General features: G+C 40.9%; 1 protein-coding gene across 1 annotated transcript in view; it reads right to left on the reverse strand.

Annotated features, from left to right (window-relative positions):
* Positions 1 to 10,873, reverse strand: part of LOC140846715 (mitotic checkpoint serine/threonine-protein kinase BUB1-like) — a 47,703-nt gene extending 36,830 nt beyond the window's left edge. The window contains 9 exon segments of the mRNA XM_073224293.1: positions 734 to 923; positions 1,013 to 1,065; positions 2,543 to 2,640; positions 3,301 to 3,344; positions 5,092 to 5,119; positions 5,122 to 5,287; positions 7,245 to 7,372; positions 7,451 to 7,521; positions 10,770 to 10,873. Coding sequence (XP_073080394.1) covers positions 734 to 923; positions 1,013 to 1,065; positions 2,543 to 2,640; positions 3,301 to 3,344; positions 5,092 to 5,119; positions 5,122 to 5,287; positions 7,245 to 7,372; positions 7,451 to 7,520 — 777 coding nt within the window. The 5' untranslated portion in view covers position 7,521; positions 10,770 to 10,873.
* Positions 10,874 to 21,942: the final 11,069 nt, after the last annotated feature.

Raw genomic sequence — 21,942 nt, forward strand, 5'->3', positions numbered from 1 at the left:
CACACAAATCAAATCGTACAGCTGAACTTTACATCACGGGGTGGGAAAGAAAAATACATCTGTGCATGGCACAAAATGTCCTCTGTGAGTATAAACCGCCTGTTCTAGTCCAAATCCCTGAGATGGAATAAAAGCCCTAACTGGAGCAAAGGTTCATTTCCCCTTCTCTGTAAGGTCCAAATTGTTACAGCAAGGGCAAGTGCAAATGTTGTTAACAATCCTGGTTTTCCCTGTGGGGAACAGAACCTGATCCATTATGTAGCCATAAATAACATGGCACTTTGATGAGAGGACTCCTTCTGAATTTATGATTTATAGATTTGTAGTAGTTGAAGATCTTAGAAAATCTCTTCTCAACTCTGGTTTCTAACTTAATCCTCTCACAGTTCAAGTAACTGACTTTAAGTTTAGAATTACTCACTACAGAAGTTCAAATCCATTTAAGATAATATGTAAAGGCCAAAAAAAAGCAGAGGCTTTTTACTATTAAAGTAGATGGATATCAACATTAGTGCTGTTCCAAAACTGAGCTTTGCTGTCAAGATACCAATTTAGTCCTTGGACAAAAGTGGCTGCTACACTTGTATTTAACAAAGATTTCCAGGCTTCTGACAGGATGAGCTGGACCCTTTTTGGTAAATTCTTTCAGTATGGTCAATTTGTTAAAAATGTAATTACTCAGAGATAAGGATTATTTTAAGTGACATAAGAATATCTCAGATTATAAGACTACAATACCCCATTGCTCATGCTTTTTCCGTTGACTATATTTCTGGGCTCTCAGTTCTTCAAAGGAAAATTCTGATTCTCTACGAATAAGCTTCTCCTTGCAATACATCACAATCTGCTGAACATCAGCTTTGGCTGCCAAAGATGGGTGTGCAGAATATTCTGATTTAGAAATCATGATCACCCTTTGTTTCCTGTAATGAGGAAAAATACATCATTTATAGCAGCGTACTGAAGCAGCTCTTGAAAAAAACTAATAGATTAATACACTGATTATACTTGCATATTTGACTCTTTATCACAAGCTGAAGATAATACTCCAGAAAGTTCTGAACCCTGAAAAGACAAAGACAAAAAGAAACATAGCACTCACCAGGAAAGAAACCTTCACCCAAGTTATTTCACAAAACAGTATGAAAATATCTGAGGAGCCTCTTATTCATTAAGGAGATTTACATATGCTCTTTTAAATTATAATCAAAATCAATTAGTTTTCATTATTAACCCTATGAAACTTTTGTAACTGGAAGTCCAGTAAGAGGGTGACTTAAAAAACTTTCTACTTGGTAGTACAGAAGGGCACTAATTTCCCTTGATCTATAGTCTAGGAGCAAGGCCACAGTGTCTAAGTGTTATAGGTTTAAAATTCCAAAATAAATGCCTAAAAATTATCTTCTGGTATTGTTCTCTCCTCAGATAGAAGTTCCCAATGCTCGCACTCAATCACTTAACAAAGAGTTATTGAAAACCTCGTATTTGTTACATTCTGAGCTAGGTCTTGGGAATGTGACCATAAATAAGACTCAACTCTAGTACCTAAAAATTTATAATAGGGTAATAGGAAGCAAAGAGGCTGGTATATGTCTAGGATGTAAACTGGAATAGTTTGAGTATCTATCAAAGTTACAAATGCATATTCTACTTCTAGGATGTGTCTCATTAATAAAACCTGCACAGGTGTATGTAGAAATTTCCACTGGATTTAGCTTAAAAGAGGTCCTTAGCAAACTCCGAAAGAGCAACTCTGCTATGGAGAGAGGGATGCTGGGAAACAAGGAAGGAGACTTGAGCATTTTTTATGTATTGATACTCCACTGGGGCAGAAGAGACCTTGACGGTGAACATCTCAAGGACACAAGATGAGCACAGGTGGAAGACCATCTTTGTCCACTGAGATGGCAAGGAGAACACAGTTACATTTAGTGGTGGCAGAAAACTGACAGATGTCATCTGATGGCTTCTGCTCTATCACTGAAATCGTATTTTTTGCCAGCTCCTGAGGGAAAGAGTTGAGGCAGCCAGATCCCAAGTCTGAGCAAAGTGAAAAGAAGCTTAAAATCAATTTAACGTGAATGGGAAACAAGAGATCCATCAAACATAAAGCTCAAACCAGGGAACTGGGAACACAGTTGCTGGAAAGCAGTAAAGGCTGGGTGGAGGTTGCAGATTCATCATTGCAAGCTCTGGGGTGGTTAGGCAGGGCCCAAGAAGGTGTTTTCCAAGGTAGGGCTTCCTGATCTGTGTGAGGGAGGAGAAACTGCTGGGGAGGACATGTTTTGTAGTGGGGGACCCTAGGTCAGATAAGAGCAGGAAATTATGGCCGGACAATACGTTACTTGAAATGAATATTTGACGTGAGCAGTGGCAGATAACAGCAGGCCCAACAAGTTGCCACAGGCACAGGTAGCTGACGTGGAGGTAAGAGTCACAGGAGACAAAGTCAATGAAAGATGTCAAAGTAGGTGTGGATGGTAGCTGGACGACCATTCAATAGCACTCCCAGTTTCCACACAACCACAAACGCTATTATTACCTGATTCTTAGAAACACATGCTGAGTTATTTCCTGGATTTGATTTTGATGCCATTTGATTTACAATCTGAGCATTATGCAGAGGTTCTGAGGCTCTAACTATGGAGGAAAAAGGATGAAATAAGGCTAAAACCATGCAAATAAAATTATCACAAATACATTCCCCTAATCTTTCAATAAGTAGCATAAGAAATAAGTCAACTCATTCACAGTGTCTCAGAAAAAGTAACTAAAATACACTGTAGACAAGAGAACTATAGTAGAGACATTTTTCTAATCACTTCTAAATGCCCAAAGGAAGTGCCTGGAAGAAACGTAAAATCTAACTAGTTATTATAAATAGGATAAGATAGTCAATGCTTATTGCTGAAATGTATATAATCTTTATGTTGAAGGAAAAAAATGACTACATTCTTTAAAAGCTGCATTAACCACATTTGATTCTATTTAGAATAGATGGACTATAGAATGACTATTGTTCTCTATTCAGAGCAATTTAATTTTTTTTTTAATTCCTAAAAATACAATGAAATCAAGTTTTCCTTGGGGATTTGCTCTTTTAAAGTGCTAAGAAAGAGGCCTGTTCTCCAGAGGTATTTACTGGGCATTATTACTATGTATTATGCCTTTAGGGTGCCTTCCCATTATGTAAGACAGTACAGACAATAAATACTGGATGGATTTGTTTTTTAAGAAAAAAAGAAAGGCAATGCAGAGACTAAATTAACAATTTAGACATTTTAGAAAGCACTGTTTTACCTTGAGTTGGCAAATGAGTCTCTGTGAGGCGTGTCTGAAATAACCTAAACAATAGGAATAAAGATATCAGTATAGATTATAAAACTGAACAGTTTAATACATATTTGTATTAAAGCAAAAACAAATAGGAGAGCTTATTATAAGCTAGCAAAGACTGAGGTCAAGAGACAACATAAGACTGATTTTTGGAGTTGCTTCAAAACAAGAAAAAATCTCTGGGAATATCTTCATATCTAATAAATTTATATTAGAAAAATTCCTCCTTCTGCCTAGTTTATGTCAGTATTTCTTAAACTCACATAGCAAAGGTACACCCTTTCTCTGTGTATCAAGTACGCAAATGTTTGAAGTCCTTATTTTTGGCATTCCACACATCTGGAACCTAATATGTTTGGCAGAAAGAAATGAAAGTAAAAAATTTTCAAGACTGTATAGTCTAGAACAATAATATAACAGCTCTATTGCTGTTCATGCTGTGAGAACTTCCTCAATATGTCATTTCATGCCCCTTTGCACAGCAACTCAACCTGTCAGGTAACATGCAACCTGCACGCCTGACATTTTTGGGAGATGTGGGCAAGAGTAAAGAGACTATGAGATGTACATTCAAATGCCAAATCTTATGACTCATAATGCAACAAACCAAAGGTTACAAAAAGTTTACATAATGAGGAATGATTGAAAATCAGATGATATTAAAGAATTATAGTTAATTTTGTTTGGTGTGAAAATGACATAAGGTTCTATAAGAAATCACCTTTTAGAGATGTGTAAGTGTTTGGGGTAAAATATTTTGCTGACTTGGATTTGCTTTAAATTCTTCAGTATACAAAAAACATGATCAAATATTAATAATTATTAAATGTTGGTGATAGGTAAATGGACGGTCATTATACAAATTTTCCTTTAATGAAGCATGAAAATTCTTTTCATAAAGTTGAGAAAGAGCAAGAGCACTATAACAATATTGAAAGATGAGTATATTAAACGCTGACAAGAGGTGTAGTGAAATAAGTTGTCTCATATGCTGTAGAGAAGGGGACAAAAAAACCCAGCATAACCTTTTGAATAAGGTAATTTGACTCTATGAACCACAACCTTCAAAACTCTACACTCTGCAACTCAATATTTCAATTCTGAGAAAGGAACTAGGTAAGAATAGGAAATGTATTGGGAGGTACCTTTATGATAAAGGAAAAAAAAGCCTGACACAAACTGCTTATGTATGTAAAGCATGCTTGTAATTGTATAACAAGCTGAGAAGAAAATGCCAAGTAAAATGCCAGAAGGTTTCTTGTTTCTTTAGTTTTCTATATTTTCAAAATTCCCTAAGTGAGATATAGTTACAGAAAAAGTAAAAATTGTGAAAAAGTTATTCATTAAGACATTTATTACATAGTTCTTTATAAAAATTAAAATATTGGAAACAGCTTAAATGTCCAATTAGAGAACACTGAAGTTACAGCATAACTCTGGGACAGATTTTACAGCTACTTTATAAGTGTAAACATTCCTAATTCCTTAGAAGCAGTCAAGCTCAGTATATATAACTGACACACTGTATGACTTACTATTAAAATACACACAGAGATATTGGAAGGAAAAGATTGGAAAAGATTTTGGAAGGAAATGCAACAAAATGTTATCAGTGTCCTTTCCTTTACACTAGTCTCTATTATCCACATCTGCCACAGTGAGGACTTCCCTGTACAAATGGGTAACTATAACATTTTTTAAGGAGCAAACACATTTCAAAGTAGGAAATGCCATGCAGCTTCATTTTCAGACTACCTGTACTGTTGTTGCAGCACTTCTCCAGTTTGGCCTGGTTTTGAATTCCTCTCCGGATAATGGCGCTGGCATGCTGCAGCTCTCCCTGGCTTTCCAGATGCCCAGCCCAGGCTAGGTACAGAGTAGATGACAGGGTTCCAATCCCATGGTTGTACAGAAACTCAAAAAACTGATGAAGGTCACTGTTGCACTGAGCCTAAGGAAACCCAAAGCAGACGTAAGAACAAAGGAACTGCTCGTCTAGGTCTGGCACAGAGACCAACCAGCCTTCCGTGGTCGGTCTTCGTGCAGACTTCAGGCTGTATTGGGTAGGGGAAGACCTGTGTGGCTATTTGACGACAACCTACAGTTTAGGCTCATTCCTTTCCTTGATATTCAATGTCCCCCAAATTACCCACACTATTTCCCAAAAGAGTGAGTTCTAAATGAGGCATTATGTAAGGTATTACTTTTGTTTTAATCTGAGCTTGCCTAAGTTCCACAGGGTACCTCTAATTCTAGTATTTTGTATTTTAGTGAACAAATCCATGTTTACCCTATCATGATCTTATTACTAAAACTCATGCCCCCAACCATTTATTTCAAGATTGAAGAGAACCAATCTTTACAAATTTTTTTAACTGAAATATAGCTGACATACAATATTATATTAGTTTCAGGCATACAACAGCAATATAACAATTATATATATTATGAAATGTTCACCATGGTAAGTGCAGATAGCATCTGTCACCATACAGAGTTATTACAGAATTGATTATATTCCCTATGCTGTGCTATAGTCTCAGTCTTATTTTATAATTGAAAGTTTGTATCTCTTTATCCTTTTCACCTCTTTTGCCCATCTCCCCACACTCCATGGCAACCACCAGTTTACTCTCTGTATTTATGAGTTCATTTGTTTTTAGATTTCACATGTAAGTGAAATCATATGGTATTGGTCTTTGTCTGATTTATTTCACTTAGCACAATACCCTCTAGGTCTATCCAATTGTCCCAAACGTCAAGATGTCATTTTTTTTTGTGGCTGAGTAATTATTCCTTTGTATCTATGTTCCACACCTCCATTCATCTATCTATCAGTGGACACTTAGGTTGCTTATTTATCTTGACTACTGTAAATAAAGCTGCAATAAACCCAGGGGTACATATTATCTTTTCAAATAGTGATTTTATTTTCTTCATGAAAACACCCAGAAGTGGTATTAATTCTTCCAATACATGAACATGGTATATCTTTCCATTTATTTATGTCATCTTCAATTTTTTTCACCAATGTCTTATAGTTTTCATCATACAGGTCTTTAACCTCGGTGTTTGAATTTATTCCTAGGTATTTTATCCTTTTTGATGCAATTATAAATGGAATGGTTTTCTTAATTTCTCTTTCTGCTCGCTCATTTTTAGTACATAAAAAGCAACCAATTTCTGTGCATTGATTTGGTATCCTCCAACGTCACTGAATTAATTCACTCTAACAGTTTTTTGGTGGCATTTTTAGAGTTTTCTATATAGAGTATCATGTCCTTAGAAAGTGACAATTTTACTTCTTCCTTACCAATTTGGGTGCCTTTTATTTATTTTTTTCTTGTCTGATGGCTGTGGCTAAGACTTCCAGTACTATGTTGAATAAAAACAGTGAGAGTGCAGATTCTTATCTTCTTCCTGATCTTAAAAGTAAAGCTTTCAGTTTCTCACCATTGAGTATGATGCGAGCTGTGGGACCAAACCTTTTAAGCCTAACCTAATGTGGCCTTCTCCTTTTAGTACTAAACTTAGTTCCTCAGAGTTAAAACTTTCTTAATTATTCACAATGGATTTAATTTATTCCCAGGAACCCTCTGAATTCTCCTCTCCCTCAAATATACTTCTTATCCAACAATGTTTTAATATAATGGTTTCTATCTCATGTAACATTTACAGACTTGATACATAGTGAAGGAGGGTTTTAAATTAAATTACTGACTCCGTAATAACAGAAGCCAAAAGGTTCTAAAATATACATCTCTGGCCATACAACTTTCAAAAATTTATGATTGGAAACAAAGGAATTAAAAATAAAAGACAGTCTAAAATCATCTTAAAATGTGGGGGAAAAAACCAAAAGTACAACATGATTACAGATTTGATTATCCATCTGAAAATATACTTACAAATTTTAAACAATAATTGATGAATCTGGGGTCATTGTGGTATTTCTTCTTATCTAAAAATTCCTTCATTAAATGTTCTAATAAAGTTGTCAAGTATTCTTTATTCTGAGGAAATTTTCTTCCACCCACTGCACATAACGAGAAAAATTTGGATAATATTATTTTTTAGGACAGCATATAGTTTGTTTAAAGGGGAAAAAATAAACTAAAAGCTAACCTTTCCCATTCACCAAGTGGGTCATCACCCTTGTAGGTCTGCATATGGGCCTCAAACATTCTACAACAGAGAAAAATAATACATTAGGGATAATTCCTAAAAGCAAAACATGTATTTTATGTAATATTTATCATTTATATCTTAAAATTGAAGTTGTAAATATCAATTCAAATGTTATATAAAAATTAAAAGCATTTTCACTCAGAGGTGGTCAGAAAACTCAGAAACAGTGAATTTCCAGAAGAAAGCAAGACCCAAGGCCTCTGACATTAGTCCTTTAAAGAGGTGACTGGAAGAGGGTCCCCAGCTCTATCCCAGGATAGAGCTCCTCCTTCTCACTAACCCCATTGTCACTACCACCATCATGAGTTTGTACCACCAGAATTTGCTGCAACTCCTTACACCCAGGAGTGGCACTGACTCAGGCCCCCTCTCCTTGCTGTCCAGGAGCAGGGCTGAGACACGGTCAACCAAACAAGGTTCTAAGAGTGAATGCTGTGTGAGAGCCCAGGCATCACCCATCGGGGTGTCCAGACAGAATGCGTTTTCAAAGCCTCAGTGTAACACGATGTGCCTGAGGAAGAACACAAGATGGCAACGCTCAGAAGTCAGCAACTACAGCACCTGGAGAGCTTTCCTCGCCTGTATTTGAATGTACCCAACCACAGCTTTAAAAAAAAAACCAACCAGGCAAGGCAAGTTCTCCATGGGTGTTCAGTTACTAGCAGGGTAAACAAACATGTAAAACAATGTCAGGTGATATCAGGCACTTAGGGGGAAAAAACGGGGGGGGGGGGGGGGGGGATGAGTTAAGAGTGTAACAAGGTTTCAGTTTTTAGGTAGTGTCCAGGAAAGGCCATTCCCTCTGAGGGGCTAACAACATTTGATGGATCAGTGAGTGTCAGGGAGCCATGCAGCTGTTTAAGTGTGCTGGGCTAGGAGAAGAGTAAGGGTGACAAGATATACTTGGCATTTTAAAACATCCACTCTGTCCCTCTAGGAGAAGGGGTGAGGAAGAGAATAGAAGTGGGAAACCAGTGTTAGGGAGCCACTGCAGAGTCCAGTGAGTGGCGAGCTGGATCAGGCTGGGAACAATGCAAGTGTGGATTTGGGGTGTTCTGGAGAAAGAAACAATGGGACTTATTGATGGGATTACATACTGGGTATGAGAGTCAATCTAAGGAAGACTTACAGATTTGCTGAGAGAAATTACGTGATCTTTTGAAAAAATAGGGTTGAAAGCAATACTTTCTTCTAGCCATCATGTCAGTATACTGATGAAATCAATGTTTCTTATGACTCAAAATCTAGAAGCCACAGAAGAAAAGCTGGATAAAGTCAACTATACATACATAAAAAGCTTCTACATGTCACATAAACAAAACATGAAGCAGAGTCAAAAGAGAAATGATAAATGGAGATAACAAAATAAGGCCAGAATTTGGGAAAAAAGAAAAAGTCAATTAAAAAAAAGGAACAAAAGGCATTCCACAGAAAAATACTCAACTTCTCTCATAAGAAAAATTCAACTCAGAGATACAATTTCTCACCTACCAGACTGACAACACTAAAAGAAAATGTGACAAAACAGCATAGAGGTGAAAACAATGGGAAATAGGCACTCACATCTTGCTTGTGAGAGTGCTCTCAGTCTCTGCCAAGGGAATTGGTAATATCTACCAAAAGTACAGATGGATTTACTTTTGATCCAGCAACCCCACTTCGGGGGATCTAGAAGACAGATACATCTATATAGTGCAAAATGGCATGTGTACATGATATTTCACTGAGACACTATTTGTAACAGCAAAAGACTGTCAACAGCCCAAGTATCCATTGATGGGGGCCTTTTCAGATCAATTACAGTACAGGAAATATACATTTGTAAAAAATAAGAAAGAGCTCCATATATTGACAGAGATCTCCAAGGTTATTGTTAAGCAAAAAAAGCAATGTACATACTCTACTTTTTATGTGTGATAAAGGCAGGAACTGTGTATATATATATATATGTACATGCATATATAGATATATCAATATAGCATTATAATCACTTCTACAAATGTATACGTGCATAGACATAATTAAGATATTGTAATATAAATATTTATTCCTGCAAAAAGAAACACTTGAAAAATAAAGAAATTAGAAAAATGGTTCCATATGAAGAGGTGGGAGTATAGACAGGTATAGATCTCGGTGAGTGTTTCTCTAAATCTTTTAAATCCAAAAAAGTATTTTTAAAAATTAAAAACAATACTTCTGAATTTTAATCTTCCTTTCATGTCACACAGCAGATAAATCCCTAAATGGCATAACTTTTCTGCAGAAATATATGTAATGATAGACTAGCCAAAGTAAACATTTCATGTTCAAATACCAGCCACATTTCCCTAGTAATACTAAATAGCCTAAATAAATAACACCGTTAAGTTGATACTGAAACATTCTGTTCGACAGCGAATCGGAATCTAGAAAGCCACAATAAGGTCAGAAATACTTGATTTCCCCTTTAAAATGGGGGAAAACAAGCTTGTAAACGTGAACTAGTTTGCTACTAGATTAAACAGATTTTTGTTTTGACTGTACCTAAAGACTTCCCTCTTCTGATCCCAGAGAGAGTAGTTACCCTGGTGCTGATAAAACCGGTCGGTTTTACTTCCTCTCATGTATGACTGCTGTTTCAAGTGCTTTTGAAAGCAGTCTGGATAAATCACCTAAGTCATGAAGCAAAAGCGTGGGAAATTTAGTATCTGTTAAAGGGTTGACGTAAACGACAACAGTAAGTTTTTTATTGTTATTTTTTCCTTAAAATGTACGTTACGTAAAGATTTTTAAAAGCTGACTGTGGGATTAAGGGCAAGGCAACTTTCAGTGCCCTCCCTACTGTCCCAGCATTCTTAGAAGTGGCTTCGAAGGCTTCAGTGAAACTACCTGCCCGCGAGGTTCAGGGTTTCTGCTGGGTTAGATTTTTTTCTCCCGCAGAGTAAACGAGACCTCTGAAGGCCTCACCGATTGCCCAGCTCCCCCAAACTGCCACTGAGGCCGCGGCCCCGCAACGAGGGCCGGGGTCTCGGCGGAGGGCATCCGCCACGCGGCTCCCAAGGAGCCCGCAGCCTGGCTGGGGTGAGGCGCAGGGACCACCTCCGGAGCCAAGGAACGGGGCGGCGGCGCCAAGGCGGGGCAGGACGGGGCGGGCCGAGCCGCCGGCCGCAGACCGCCAGGCGCGAGCCCGAGGTGCCCCACCGTGCTAGCCGGCCGGCAGCCGGGATCGCGCCTCCGTCTTGCCCAGGTCCCAGCAGACCTACACTTAGTGAAATACATTTTCCCGGTTATCCATGGCTGGAGAACGCTGGCCAGCAGCAGCCGCGCCGGAGCCGAGCGAGTAACCGCCGCCGATTCGAACTCCCGCACAGCCGCAGTAGTGGCGCCGAGTGTTTGCAACGCGCCTGGCCATTGGTCCTGACTGCAGTCAGGCTGGCCATTCGCCGAGGCTGCTGGCTGGAGGCCTTTGTCCCTCCTCCCTCCTTCAGCCGCTGGCCCCACCCACTTCTCTCGGCCAGGTTGATCCCGAGGCTCCCGGCTGCCTGGGGAAGGGCTTTGTCTTGGGGTGCGGCGCGGCGAGTGGGCCTTAGGATTTCGGCTTAGTGACCACAACGTGAGAGCACGTCGATAGGCTCTTCGGGGCTGGTTTTGTAAATTGCATCTGGCGTATGGAAGTGATGAGCTGGTACGCGTGCGACCTCTGCGCTTGATTGAACTGATCTGAAATGCTGTATGGTGACCCGGGGCGGTTCCTGCACCCAAATGGTAATTCAAATAAAACAGAAGAGCTTGGATAGATTAGAGAATGCCAGCGAGAAAGCATTCCACATCTATAAAAGTAGGAACTCCAGAGGCCAAATTCTCAAGAATTATAAAACCAAAAGTAAAGAGACCTCTTTGTAAAGGAGTACAGATGTCTGAGAAGAAGTATGTATTATCCTGATGCTTCCTACCTGAGAGTGAGTTGGAGGAGGGTCAGCTTAGCCTTCTCTGCCCCTTGGTCGTTGATAACTTCCCGTTCTACCTCTTAAAGTTGTTTCAAGAGCCACTTGGTAATGCAAGTAAAATATGAAGAACAATTCATGTGATTAGCTTCTTTTTAGAGAGGCTGTGTGAGTGTTTCACTAAGGGCCCTTAAATTAAATACCTTAAAAAAAAAAAGCAGCTCCTGGAAATCCTGATGCTCGAAGAATCCAGAATTTCTTCCAGAGTGTTAATCAATTTGTATCTACACAAGAAACCGGTTTGTGTGGCTTATTACTCAGAGGGTGCTCACTCTGGAGTCTTTAGGTAAGTATTAGGTTCTGCTTACCATCACAGGAATTAGCACATTTTGGGTCTCATTAACTCAGTTTTCAACTTGTAGCTGATACAGACTCAGTCATCCTTTAGGAAATAGTAATTGAGCATCCATCATGTACTAGTTGCTGTTGGATTTATACATTATAAAATTGCATAGATTAATTAATGTATATACATTATATGATTACAGCCTTGTCTAACTCATATTCTGTGTTAAACTCGTGGTTTTGTCTGGGAGATGAAGATACAGTCATATTAAACTGTTTAAAGGTGGTATATGTTTATTAAGTGCTAAAGTAGTGTTCAACCTACCTACCGGGGAAGCCCATAGAAGGGAGGGGAAATGGGTACTGTATTAGATAAAGCTCCATGGGGAAGGTGGGGCTTGAATTGGCCCCTTCAGTGGGGCGTTGGGGTGGATCTGAGTCAGTGAGAGCCTGGGGAAGTCATTCCTGGTGTAAATCAGGGTTATTGAAGAGATCACCCTTGAGGACCCCTGTTAATGAGTAGTGGAGATTTCTTTTTCAAAGACTGGGTAGTTTCATGTCAAATCTTAGTGCTAGACTAAGGAGATTGTACTTGATTATGATAACAACTGGTCCTTTTGGGAATAAACAGGGTTTTGGTAGTAGAACCTCATGGTAGGTTTACTTAACTCTATCCTATTTTCTTAAAGCCACAGATTATCTTTCCTCCTTCATTTTGTTACTTCCCACCAGGCTTGTCATTGTGTAGGGTAAAGTATTCCAGATGCCTCTTCCACACTGCCCCTTAAAATAGGTCCAGTGACCCCATATAGAGTTCTGATGCCAGTCACTGTGGGTATATCCTGGAGTAGGGTTGTCAGCAGTGATTAGAAATTGATATGTTTCCAGGAATAATGTTCAGCCTTACTCAAGGACTGCCATTTCTCCTTACTTAATGTAAGGCCCTCTCTGCCAATATTCTTATTCTGAGGGAGAAATGCAGTATGTTCATCTTAATGTCCCTATTAGATTAATTAACCTGGAAGTCAGGATTTACTGAGTATGGGTTCAGGGAGGGGCAGTAGAGTCAGAGAACAGTAATTTGCAGACTTAAAACTAGTGTTGACTGAGGCAGAGGAAATAGAAGGTAAGGTAAAATCAGATCTCATGGAAGGAGAGTTCTCAGCACTCTTCAATATATAAGGAAAAGAAAGATAATTCTGGAGCCTAGGAGAATTGACAGTAACAGGCTTTGAAGCTGGGGAAAGCTGCTACTTGGTTTTTAGACATGATGAGTAGGAGGGTTTACCAGACATTTGTCCTCCGAGATAACAAGAGTAGGCACAGTGGAGGAAGAAAGAAACAGACCTAGTTTAAAGGCTTCAAGAGCTTTGCAGGAAGTTCCCTGTGCTGTTTCCTAAGTCTCCATTCTCAAGAACCCAGAGAACTATGAGGCCAGAGAGAAGGTGACAAGTTTTTATAGAAAATAGACCAAAAAAATCCAAAAGATGATCAAGGGACAAGGAAAACATTTGATCAAGGATTGGGCCCCTGGATAGCAATGGACTTCTGGGCAGATGGAATCTTTACAAGAACATGAAACTTAAAATTTTAGGTTTTGGTTTGCTGATATAATGTCCCTGAATCAGTAGCACCCAGTTAACTGAGGGAAGTAATGTTATTAGACACCAATTAATTTAAACTGCTGCTGGCATTTACCTAAGTTACATTTCTATTATATGAGGCTTTCTGCCTTGTCTGCTATGTTGCAGTTGCTGTTCCTGCTATAATTACACGAATATTTTCATCTTGTCTCCTTGTATCTTTGCAGTCCCCTTGCTTTTGCACGCTGATGCACTCACTGAATTACACTTTCTTTCATTTCATTAGAACTGACTTGCCTTTCCATCTGTTGCACTTTGCAAATTGAGTACTGCCTTAGTCTGCACAGGCTGTTTCCCTGGGCTGTTTGGATCACTGAGCAATGCTTCCTTGCTTCTGCTTCTCTTTTTGGAGAGGTCGTGGGCCTTCTGATTCTCTATAGGGACACCCAGATGACGGCCCTTTGTTTTTTGAACCTATTGCTCATTTTGATTTCCTGCTGGGTAACCTGTGTGAACCATTCACTTCACTTGACCCATCCATTTTCCTCATTATATCTGACCTTTGGATCTCAGTGTCCTCCCAGGTTTTACGTCCAGCATTCTGGGAGTAGCTCTTTATTCAGTTCGCACACGTGGGGGATGAAAAGGAAAAGAGAGTATAACCCCACAGGAAACAATAGACATCTGTAATTCATATGTTAAGTATTTCCTGTAGTAGCCACTTAAACACATCAAGCCATACTTGCATTATAACAGTTTCAGCAGTTGTCAGCATTTTCTCATTCTTTAGCTAGTTTCACGTTACTGGGCATATGCTGTACATATCCTGCTTAGACCCAGTTGCCTTGGCAAGGGTTTGATGACATTAAAAATATGAAATCAATTTAGACTCCACAGAAATCAGCTTGTCTTCCTTTATTCCCAATTGCTAGCCTCTTTCATTTTTCTGAAGGTGCATCTTCATCAGTATCCCTCTTCTTGGACATTAATTGATATGTCATGGTACATTATTAATTGGTACATGCTTGGAAGAATACCGATGACTTTAGAGAGAAGCTAATAAATGTATCTAGATACTTTGCATCATAATCAACAGAAAACCCAAATCAAGCTAGCTTAAACAACAAAGAAAATTTATTGGCTCATTTAAGGGAAAAGTCTGTAAGTAGGTAGGTGGGCTTCAGGTGCAGTTTGATCAGGATTCCTTCTCCTTTCCCTGCAGTGTTCTCAGCTCTGCCATCTCCCTTTATTAACTCTACCTCAGGCTAAGTTGCTTCATGGTAGCAGAACTATTGCAGCAGTTCTTACTCCACAGTGCCAGGTAATCTGGTAAACGCCCCCTGTGCCACTGAACTAGTGAGGTCACATGCTTTCCCCTGAGGCCTCCTCTGAATCACATGGACATATACCCAAAGAAATTCAGGGGCTTGGGAAGTTCAGTGGGAGCATGGCTGGGAAGGCAACCAACAGATGTCTAGTCAGTCAGTTCCTAGCAATCAGAACTCTGTCACTTGAAAAGGAGATTTGAAAACCATTGGAAATCAGTGGCTCACACTAGCTGTCTGCAAACTGCTGGCCCACATTTGTTTCAGTCACTAACTGGTGATTCTCTTTAGCATGTGCTGGAGATAACCTCCTTGTGACCCAGAAGAATAATGAAAAGAACAGAACTGTGGTAAAATAAATTTCTGTTGCTTAAGCCACCCATCTTGGGTACTTTGTTATATTAATCCTAGAAAACTATACTGACTCCAGGTTGGCTATGTTTCTTAGACCCCAGGTTTTAACTTCTAAGTACTAGTTGTTTTCCTGACACCAACTTTTCAAGGTAAGTGTATGAAAGTCTGACAGGTCAGGACACTTGAGGGAAGTTCCGCAGCTGTTGGTGGAGTGCAGGTCTGCTAGCCAGATCATCTGTTCCTTATGAACCAGTTTCTTCAGCGGGAGAAAGAAAAGCAGCTTGCGACAGCTGAGAGTTGGCCTGGCCCTAACAACTCTGATGTTCTGCAGATGACTTTGCCGAATATTCGTATCAAACAAAGCCAGTCTTGGAATTTCACCTGCTTCCTAGCAGTGTCCAGTCCAGGCAAATGCCTTCTTCTTTGAACCCCTCTGCCTCACCAAACACAAGCCCAAATCCTATAGGTCCCTTCCAACACTTACTAGGGAAATGCCTCACAGTTCCCCATATTACGCTGTCTACCATGTGGCAGTGAGCCAATAACCTAACCTTGTTACTAATTGTCTTTTACTGAAAGGCATTAACAAGTTTTGCAGATCTTGGATTTAACACACACACACGCACACTCACACACACACACATGATATTGACATATATCATACATATAATACATATATCCCAATCTTTAGGCTCAACTCACCCCGGGGACAGGGCAATATGCACAGTTTAATACAGCTCTACACACTTACCATTTTTATTCTTACATGAAGTGTTACTAACTTTATTATTCTTGGATTTTTTTTCCTTTGTTTAGTTTGGATTTCTTAATGCCATAGAATGTGGCAGAAGAGGAGGGTTCCCTTTCAAAATTGCAGGAATCATAATAACATTATTAAGAATGCATACTTAGATGCTGTTCAGAGGAAAGCCCTAAAGCCCTACTTGAGTGGGTTGCATGTGAGAAGGGATGTATGTGTCAATCCTCTTGGCTACAACTGTGAAAGGTCAGGAAGATGCTCCTTCTTAAGGCAAACTGTGCTGGTTTGAATACCATTCTGGCTGCTTTTGAGGGCTTTCTGTGAAATCCTAATGAACTAGCCATTTCAGTGTAATCCATGTTTATCAGATCCCATCAGCACAAGTGCTGCAAAACTAGAGCCCTGGCCCTCTAGGGAAAACGGCAGTCTCTCAGATATCACCAGTGGGATTGAGAATTGTAGCTGTTTTGGAAAGTAATATGAATATGTCACCAAAAGCCAGACCATGCCAAACCTGCCACCCCACTTCCAGGAAGAGAACCCATGCAGCGAAGCATGGTGGGCTGGTGAGCAGGTAAGTGCTGGGGTCTGTGCAGCGGCCCAACACTGGACACAAGGTGCTCAAACATCGGGACAGCTGAGCAAGTTGTGGATATTCTTACCATACAGTCTTTTATACCCACTTAAAAAATTGAGTGAGGTCTATAGTATTGGCTTGGAGACATTTCCTTCTTGTTGAATGACATGTAAGGAGCAAGAGGTAGAGGTGAAAATCTAACCCCAATATTGTAAAGCAAAGGTGGAAAATACATGATTCCTCATGATTATATAACCAAGGAGAAGGATAAGAAAAGACTATTTATTTGACAAACATATGTTACCTGTTAGTCTGAGCTTCTGACATCGCCCCAGAGTGAAGTTACTTTCGGGGAGCTTAGATGTGATGCTAGGGCCCAGCTTTGCCCTCCTGCTTCATCACACTGCTGGGCTCCCACTGTGGTTTTCAGCCAGCCCCTTAGGGGTTGTGATACAGTATGGGAGATGTGGGAGCTGTGAAGAGGGAGGGGATGCCCCTCTGGACAAGGGAGTTGAGGCAGGCCACTAGAACTGACCCTCTAAAGCAGGATTTCTTTAGAAGACTGCAGTTCTAAAAGTGGTGGTTGTGTTGAAAAGATGCTCTACATCGCTTGTCATCACAGGAATGCAAATTAAAACCACAATGAGATATCACCTCACACCAGTAAGGATGGCTACCATCCAAAAGACAAAAATAAATGTTGGCGAGGTTGTGGAGAAAGGGGAACCCTTCTACACTGCTGGTGGGAATGTAAACTAGTTCAACCATTGTGGAAAGCAGTATGGAGGTTCCTCAAAATGCTCAAAATAGAAATACCATTTGACCCAGGAATTCCACTTCTAGGAATTTACCCTAAGAATGCAGCACTCCAGATTGAAAAAGACAGATGCACCCCTATGTTTATCGCTGCACTATTTACAATAGCCAAGATATGGAAGCAACCTAAGTGTCCATCAGTAGATGAATGGATAAAGAAGATGTGGTACATACACACAATGGAATATTATTCAGCCATAAGAAGAAAACAAATGCTACCATTTGCAACATGGATGGAGCTAGAGGGTATTATGCTCAATGAAATAAGCCAGGTGGAGAAAGACAAGTACCAAATGATTTCACTCATATGTGGAGTATAAGAACAAAGAAAAAACTGAAGGAACAAAACAGCAGCAGAACCACAGAACCCAAGAATGGACTAACAGTTACCAAAGGGAAAGGGACTGAGGAGGATGGGTGGGAAGGGATAAGGGTGGGGAAAAAGAAATGGGGCATTACGATTAGCATGTATAGTGTGGGGGGCATGGGGAGGGCTGTGCAACAGAGAAGACATAGTGATTTTACAGCATCTTACTACGGTGATGGACAGTGACTGTGAAGGGGTATGTGGGGGGGACTTGGTGAAGGGGGGGGCCTAGTAAACATAATGTTCTTCATGTAATTGTAGATTAATGATGCCAAAATAAAAATAAAATAAATAAAAATAAAAGTGGTGGTTGTGTTTTACAGGGTCCTTTTTCTTTTATTTTCTCTATCAACTTTGTTTTAATGCAAACATGGGGCATCTGTTGAGGCACAAAGCTGGACTTTGCAAGGGATCAGTTAGCTTCCAACTCAGTTGGACTCTAGGACTCAACACCACCAGGATCATGTCTCACCCCAGTCCCCAGCTCTGTGTGGCTTCAAGGGAATCATGGCAACTCACAGTTTACAGGGGCTTTTGAGCATATAAACCTAAGATATAGAAAGAGAACCTCTTAATGCTGTTTATTCTGAAAAGACATGGTGAGTAGATGATCTACTAGGGGCAGGTAAGATGCTGACAGGCAGCCTGGGAGAATTTGCTAAACACACGTCTGATTCAGTACTATTACCCAAAATACACAATAACCAACTCTTGAAAGTCAACAGTAAGAAAACCAATAACCTGATTAAAAAATGGGCCAAAGGGGGCAGAGCCAAGATGGCGGCGTGAGTAGAGCAGTGGAAATCTCCTCCCAAAAACACATAGAGCTATGAAAATATAACAAAGAAAAATCTTCCTAAAATAGAGACCACAGGACACAGGACAACATCCAGACCACATCCACACCTGCAAGAACCCAGCGCCTTGTGAAGGGGGTAAGATACAAGCCCCAGCCCGGCGGGACCCGAGCGCCCCTCCCCCCGGCTCCCGGCGGGTGGAGAGAAACCGGAGCGGTTTTTTTTTTTTTTTTTTTTTTGGCGAGCGCTTTTTGGAAGCCTTAGAGGGACGGGCCCCCGTTGCTGGGGAGGCAGGGTGGCGGGACCGGTGAGGAGGTGCCTGGGAACAGCGCCGGAGGACAAAGAATATCCCGCGTTTCTCCCTGCGAGACCTGGGGGCTGGTGCCTGAGACCGGTGCCTGAGGACGGAGGAGGTCGCGCGTTTTTCCCCCTTTTTTTTTTTTTTTTCTCTTTTTGGCGAGCGCTTTTTGGAAGCCTTGAAGGGACGGGGACCCCAGTGCTAGGGAGGCACGGTGGCGGGACTGGTGAGCGGGTGGCTGGGACCGGCGCCTGAGGACAAAGAATACCCCCGTTTTTCCCTGCGGGACCGGTGGGCGGGTGCCTGAGACCGGCACTTGAGGGCAGAGGAAATCGCGCGTTTTTCCCCTTTTTTTTTCTCTTTTCTGCGAGTGCTTTTTGGAAGCCTAAAAGGGACAGGGACCCCGGTGCTAGGGAGGCAGGGCGGCGGGACTGGTGAGCGGGTGCCTGGGACCGGCACCTGAGGACAAAGAATATCCCGCATTTTTCCCTGTGGGACCGGTGGGTGGGTGCCTGAGACCAGCACCTGAGGACGGAAGAAATCGCGCGTTTTTCCCCTTTTTTTTCTCTCTTTTTGCCGAGTGCTTTTTGGAAGCCTTGAAGGGACAGGGACCCCGGTGCTAGGGAGGCAGGGCGGCGGGACTGGTGAGCGGGTGCGTGGGACCAGTGCCTGAGGACAAAGAATATTGAGCGTTCCTTCCCTGTGGGACCGGTGGGTGGGTGCTTTTTGGAAGCCTTGAAAGGACAGGGACCCTGGTGCTAGGGAGACAGGGCAGCAGGACCAGTGAGCGGGTGCCTGGGACCGGCACCTGAGGACAAAAAAAAAAAAAAAAAAAAAATCGCTTGTTTTTTCCTTTTTTTTTCCTTTTTTTTTTTCTCTTTGTTTCTGTTCCCTCTCTCATTGTTGCTGCTGTTGTTTTGGTTTGGAGAGTGCTTTTTGGAAATCTTAAAGGGGCAGGACAGGTCACTTAGACCAGAAGCAGGGAATCTGGGGATCTCTGGGCACTCTAACCCCCTGGGCAGCAGGGAGCACAGAGGCCCCTTACGGAGATAAATAGTCTCCTGGCTGCTCCCCCTCCAACGGGGCTCCACCATTTTGGAGGAACAGCCCCAGCCAGGCCAAGCCCACAGCAACAGTGGAGATAAACCCCAAAGCAACTGGGCAGGAAGCAGAAGCCCTGTCTGCGCACAGCTGCCCAGCACAAGCCACTAGAGGTCGCTATTCTCCCAGGAAAAGGCTACAAACCAACAAGAAGGGAAGCTCTTCCAGCGGTCACGTGTACCAGCTCTGCAAACTATCTTTATCACCATGAAAAGGCAAAACTACAGGCAGACAAAGATCACAGAGACAACACCTGAGAAGGAGACAGACCTAACTAGTCTTCCTGAAAAAGAATTCAAAATAAAAATCATGAACATGCTGACAGAGATGCAGAAAAAAATGCAAGAGCAATGGGATGAGATGCAGAGAAAAATGCAAGAGCAGTGGGATGAAGTCCGGAAGGAGATCACAGATGTCAGGAAAGAGATCACAGAAGTGAAACAATCCCTGGAAGGATTTATAAGCAGAATGGATAAGATGCAAGAGGCCATTGAAGGAATAGAAGCCAGAGAACAGGAACGTATAGAAGCTGACATAGAGAGAGATAAAAGGATCTCCAGGAATGAAACAACACTAAGAGAAATATGTGACCAATACAAAAGGAAAAACATTCGTATTATAGGGATACCAGAAGAGGAAGAAAGAGGAAAAGGGATAGAAAGGGTCTTTGAAGAAATAATTGCTGAAAACTTCCCCAAACTGGGGGAGGAAATAATCGAACAGACCATGGAATTATACAGAACCCCCAACAGAAAGGATCCAAGGAGGACAACACCAAGACACATAATAATTAAAATGGCAAGGATCAAGGACAAGGAAAGAGTTTTAAAGGCAGCTAGAGAGAAAAAGGTCACCTATAAAGGAAAACCAATCAGGCTAACATCAGGCTTCTCAACAGAAACCCTACAGGCCAGAAGAGAATGGCATGATATACTTAATGCAATGAAACAGAAGGGCCTTGAACCAAGGATACTGTATCCAGCACGACTATCATTTAAATATGATGGTGGGATCAAACAATTCCCAGACAAGCAAAAGCTGAGGGAATTTGCTTCCCACAAACCACCTCTACAGGGCATCCTACAGGGACTGCTCTAGATGGGAGCACCCCTAAAAAGAGCACAGAACAAAACACACAACATATGAAGAATGGAGGAGGAGGAATAAGAAGGGAGAGAAGAAAAGACTCTCCAGACAGTGTATATAACAGCTCAATAAGCGAGCTAAGTTAGGCAGTAAGATACTAAAGAAGCTAACCTTGAACCTTTGGTAACCACGAATCTAAAGCCTGCAATGGCAATAAGTACATATCTTTCAATAGTCACCCTAAATGTAAATGGACTTAATGCACCAATCAAAAGACATAGAGTAATAGAATGGATAAAAAAGCAAGACCCATCTATATGCTGCTTACAAGAAACTCACCTTAAACCCAAAGATAAGCATAGACTAAAAGTCAAGGGATGGAAAAACATATTTCAGGCAAACAACAGTGAGAAGAAAGCAGGGGTTGCAGTACTAATATCAGACAAAATAGACTTCAAAACAAAGAAAGTAACAAGAGATAAAGAAGGCCACTACATAATGATAAAGGGCTTAGTCCAACAAGAGGATATAACCATTCTAAATATATATGCACCCAATACAGGAGCACCAGCATATGTGAAGCAAATACTAACAGAACTAAAGAGGGAAATAGACTGCAATGCATTCATTGTAGGAGACTTCAACACACCACTCACCCCAAAGGATAGATCCACCGGGCAGAAAATAAGTAAAGACACACAGGCACCGAACAACACACTAGAACAGATGGACCTAATAGACATCTATAGAACTTTACATCCAAAAGCAACAGGATATACATTCTTCTCAAGTGCACATGGAACATTCTCCAGAATAGACCACATACTAGCTCACAAAAAGAGCCTCAGTAAATTCCACAATATTGAAATTCTACCAACCAATTTTTCAGACCACAAAGGTATGAAAGTAGAAATAAATTCTACAAAGAAAACAAAAAGGCTCACAAACACATGGAGGCTTAACAACATGCTACTAAATAATCAATGGATCAATGAACAAATCAAAATAGAGATCAAGGAATATATAGAAACAAATGACAACAACAACACTAAGCCCCAACTTCTGTGGGATGCAGCGAAAGCA

This window comes from Manis javanica, chromosome 16 (assembly GCF_040802235.1).
Source record: "Manis javanica isolate MJ-LG chromosome 16, MJ_LKY, whole genome shotgun sequence".
Taxonomy (NCBI): Eukaryota; Metazoa; Chordata; class Mammalia; order Pholidota; family Manidae; genus Manis; species Manis javanica.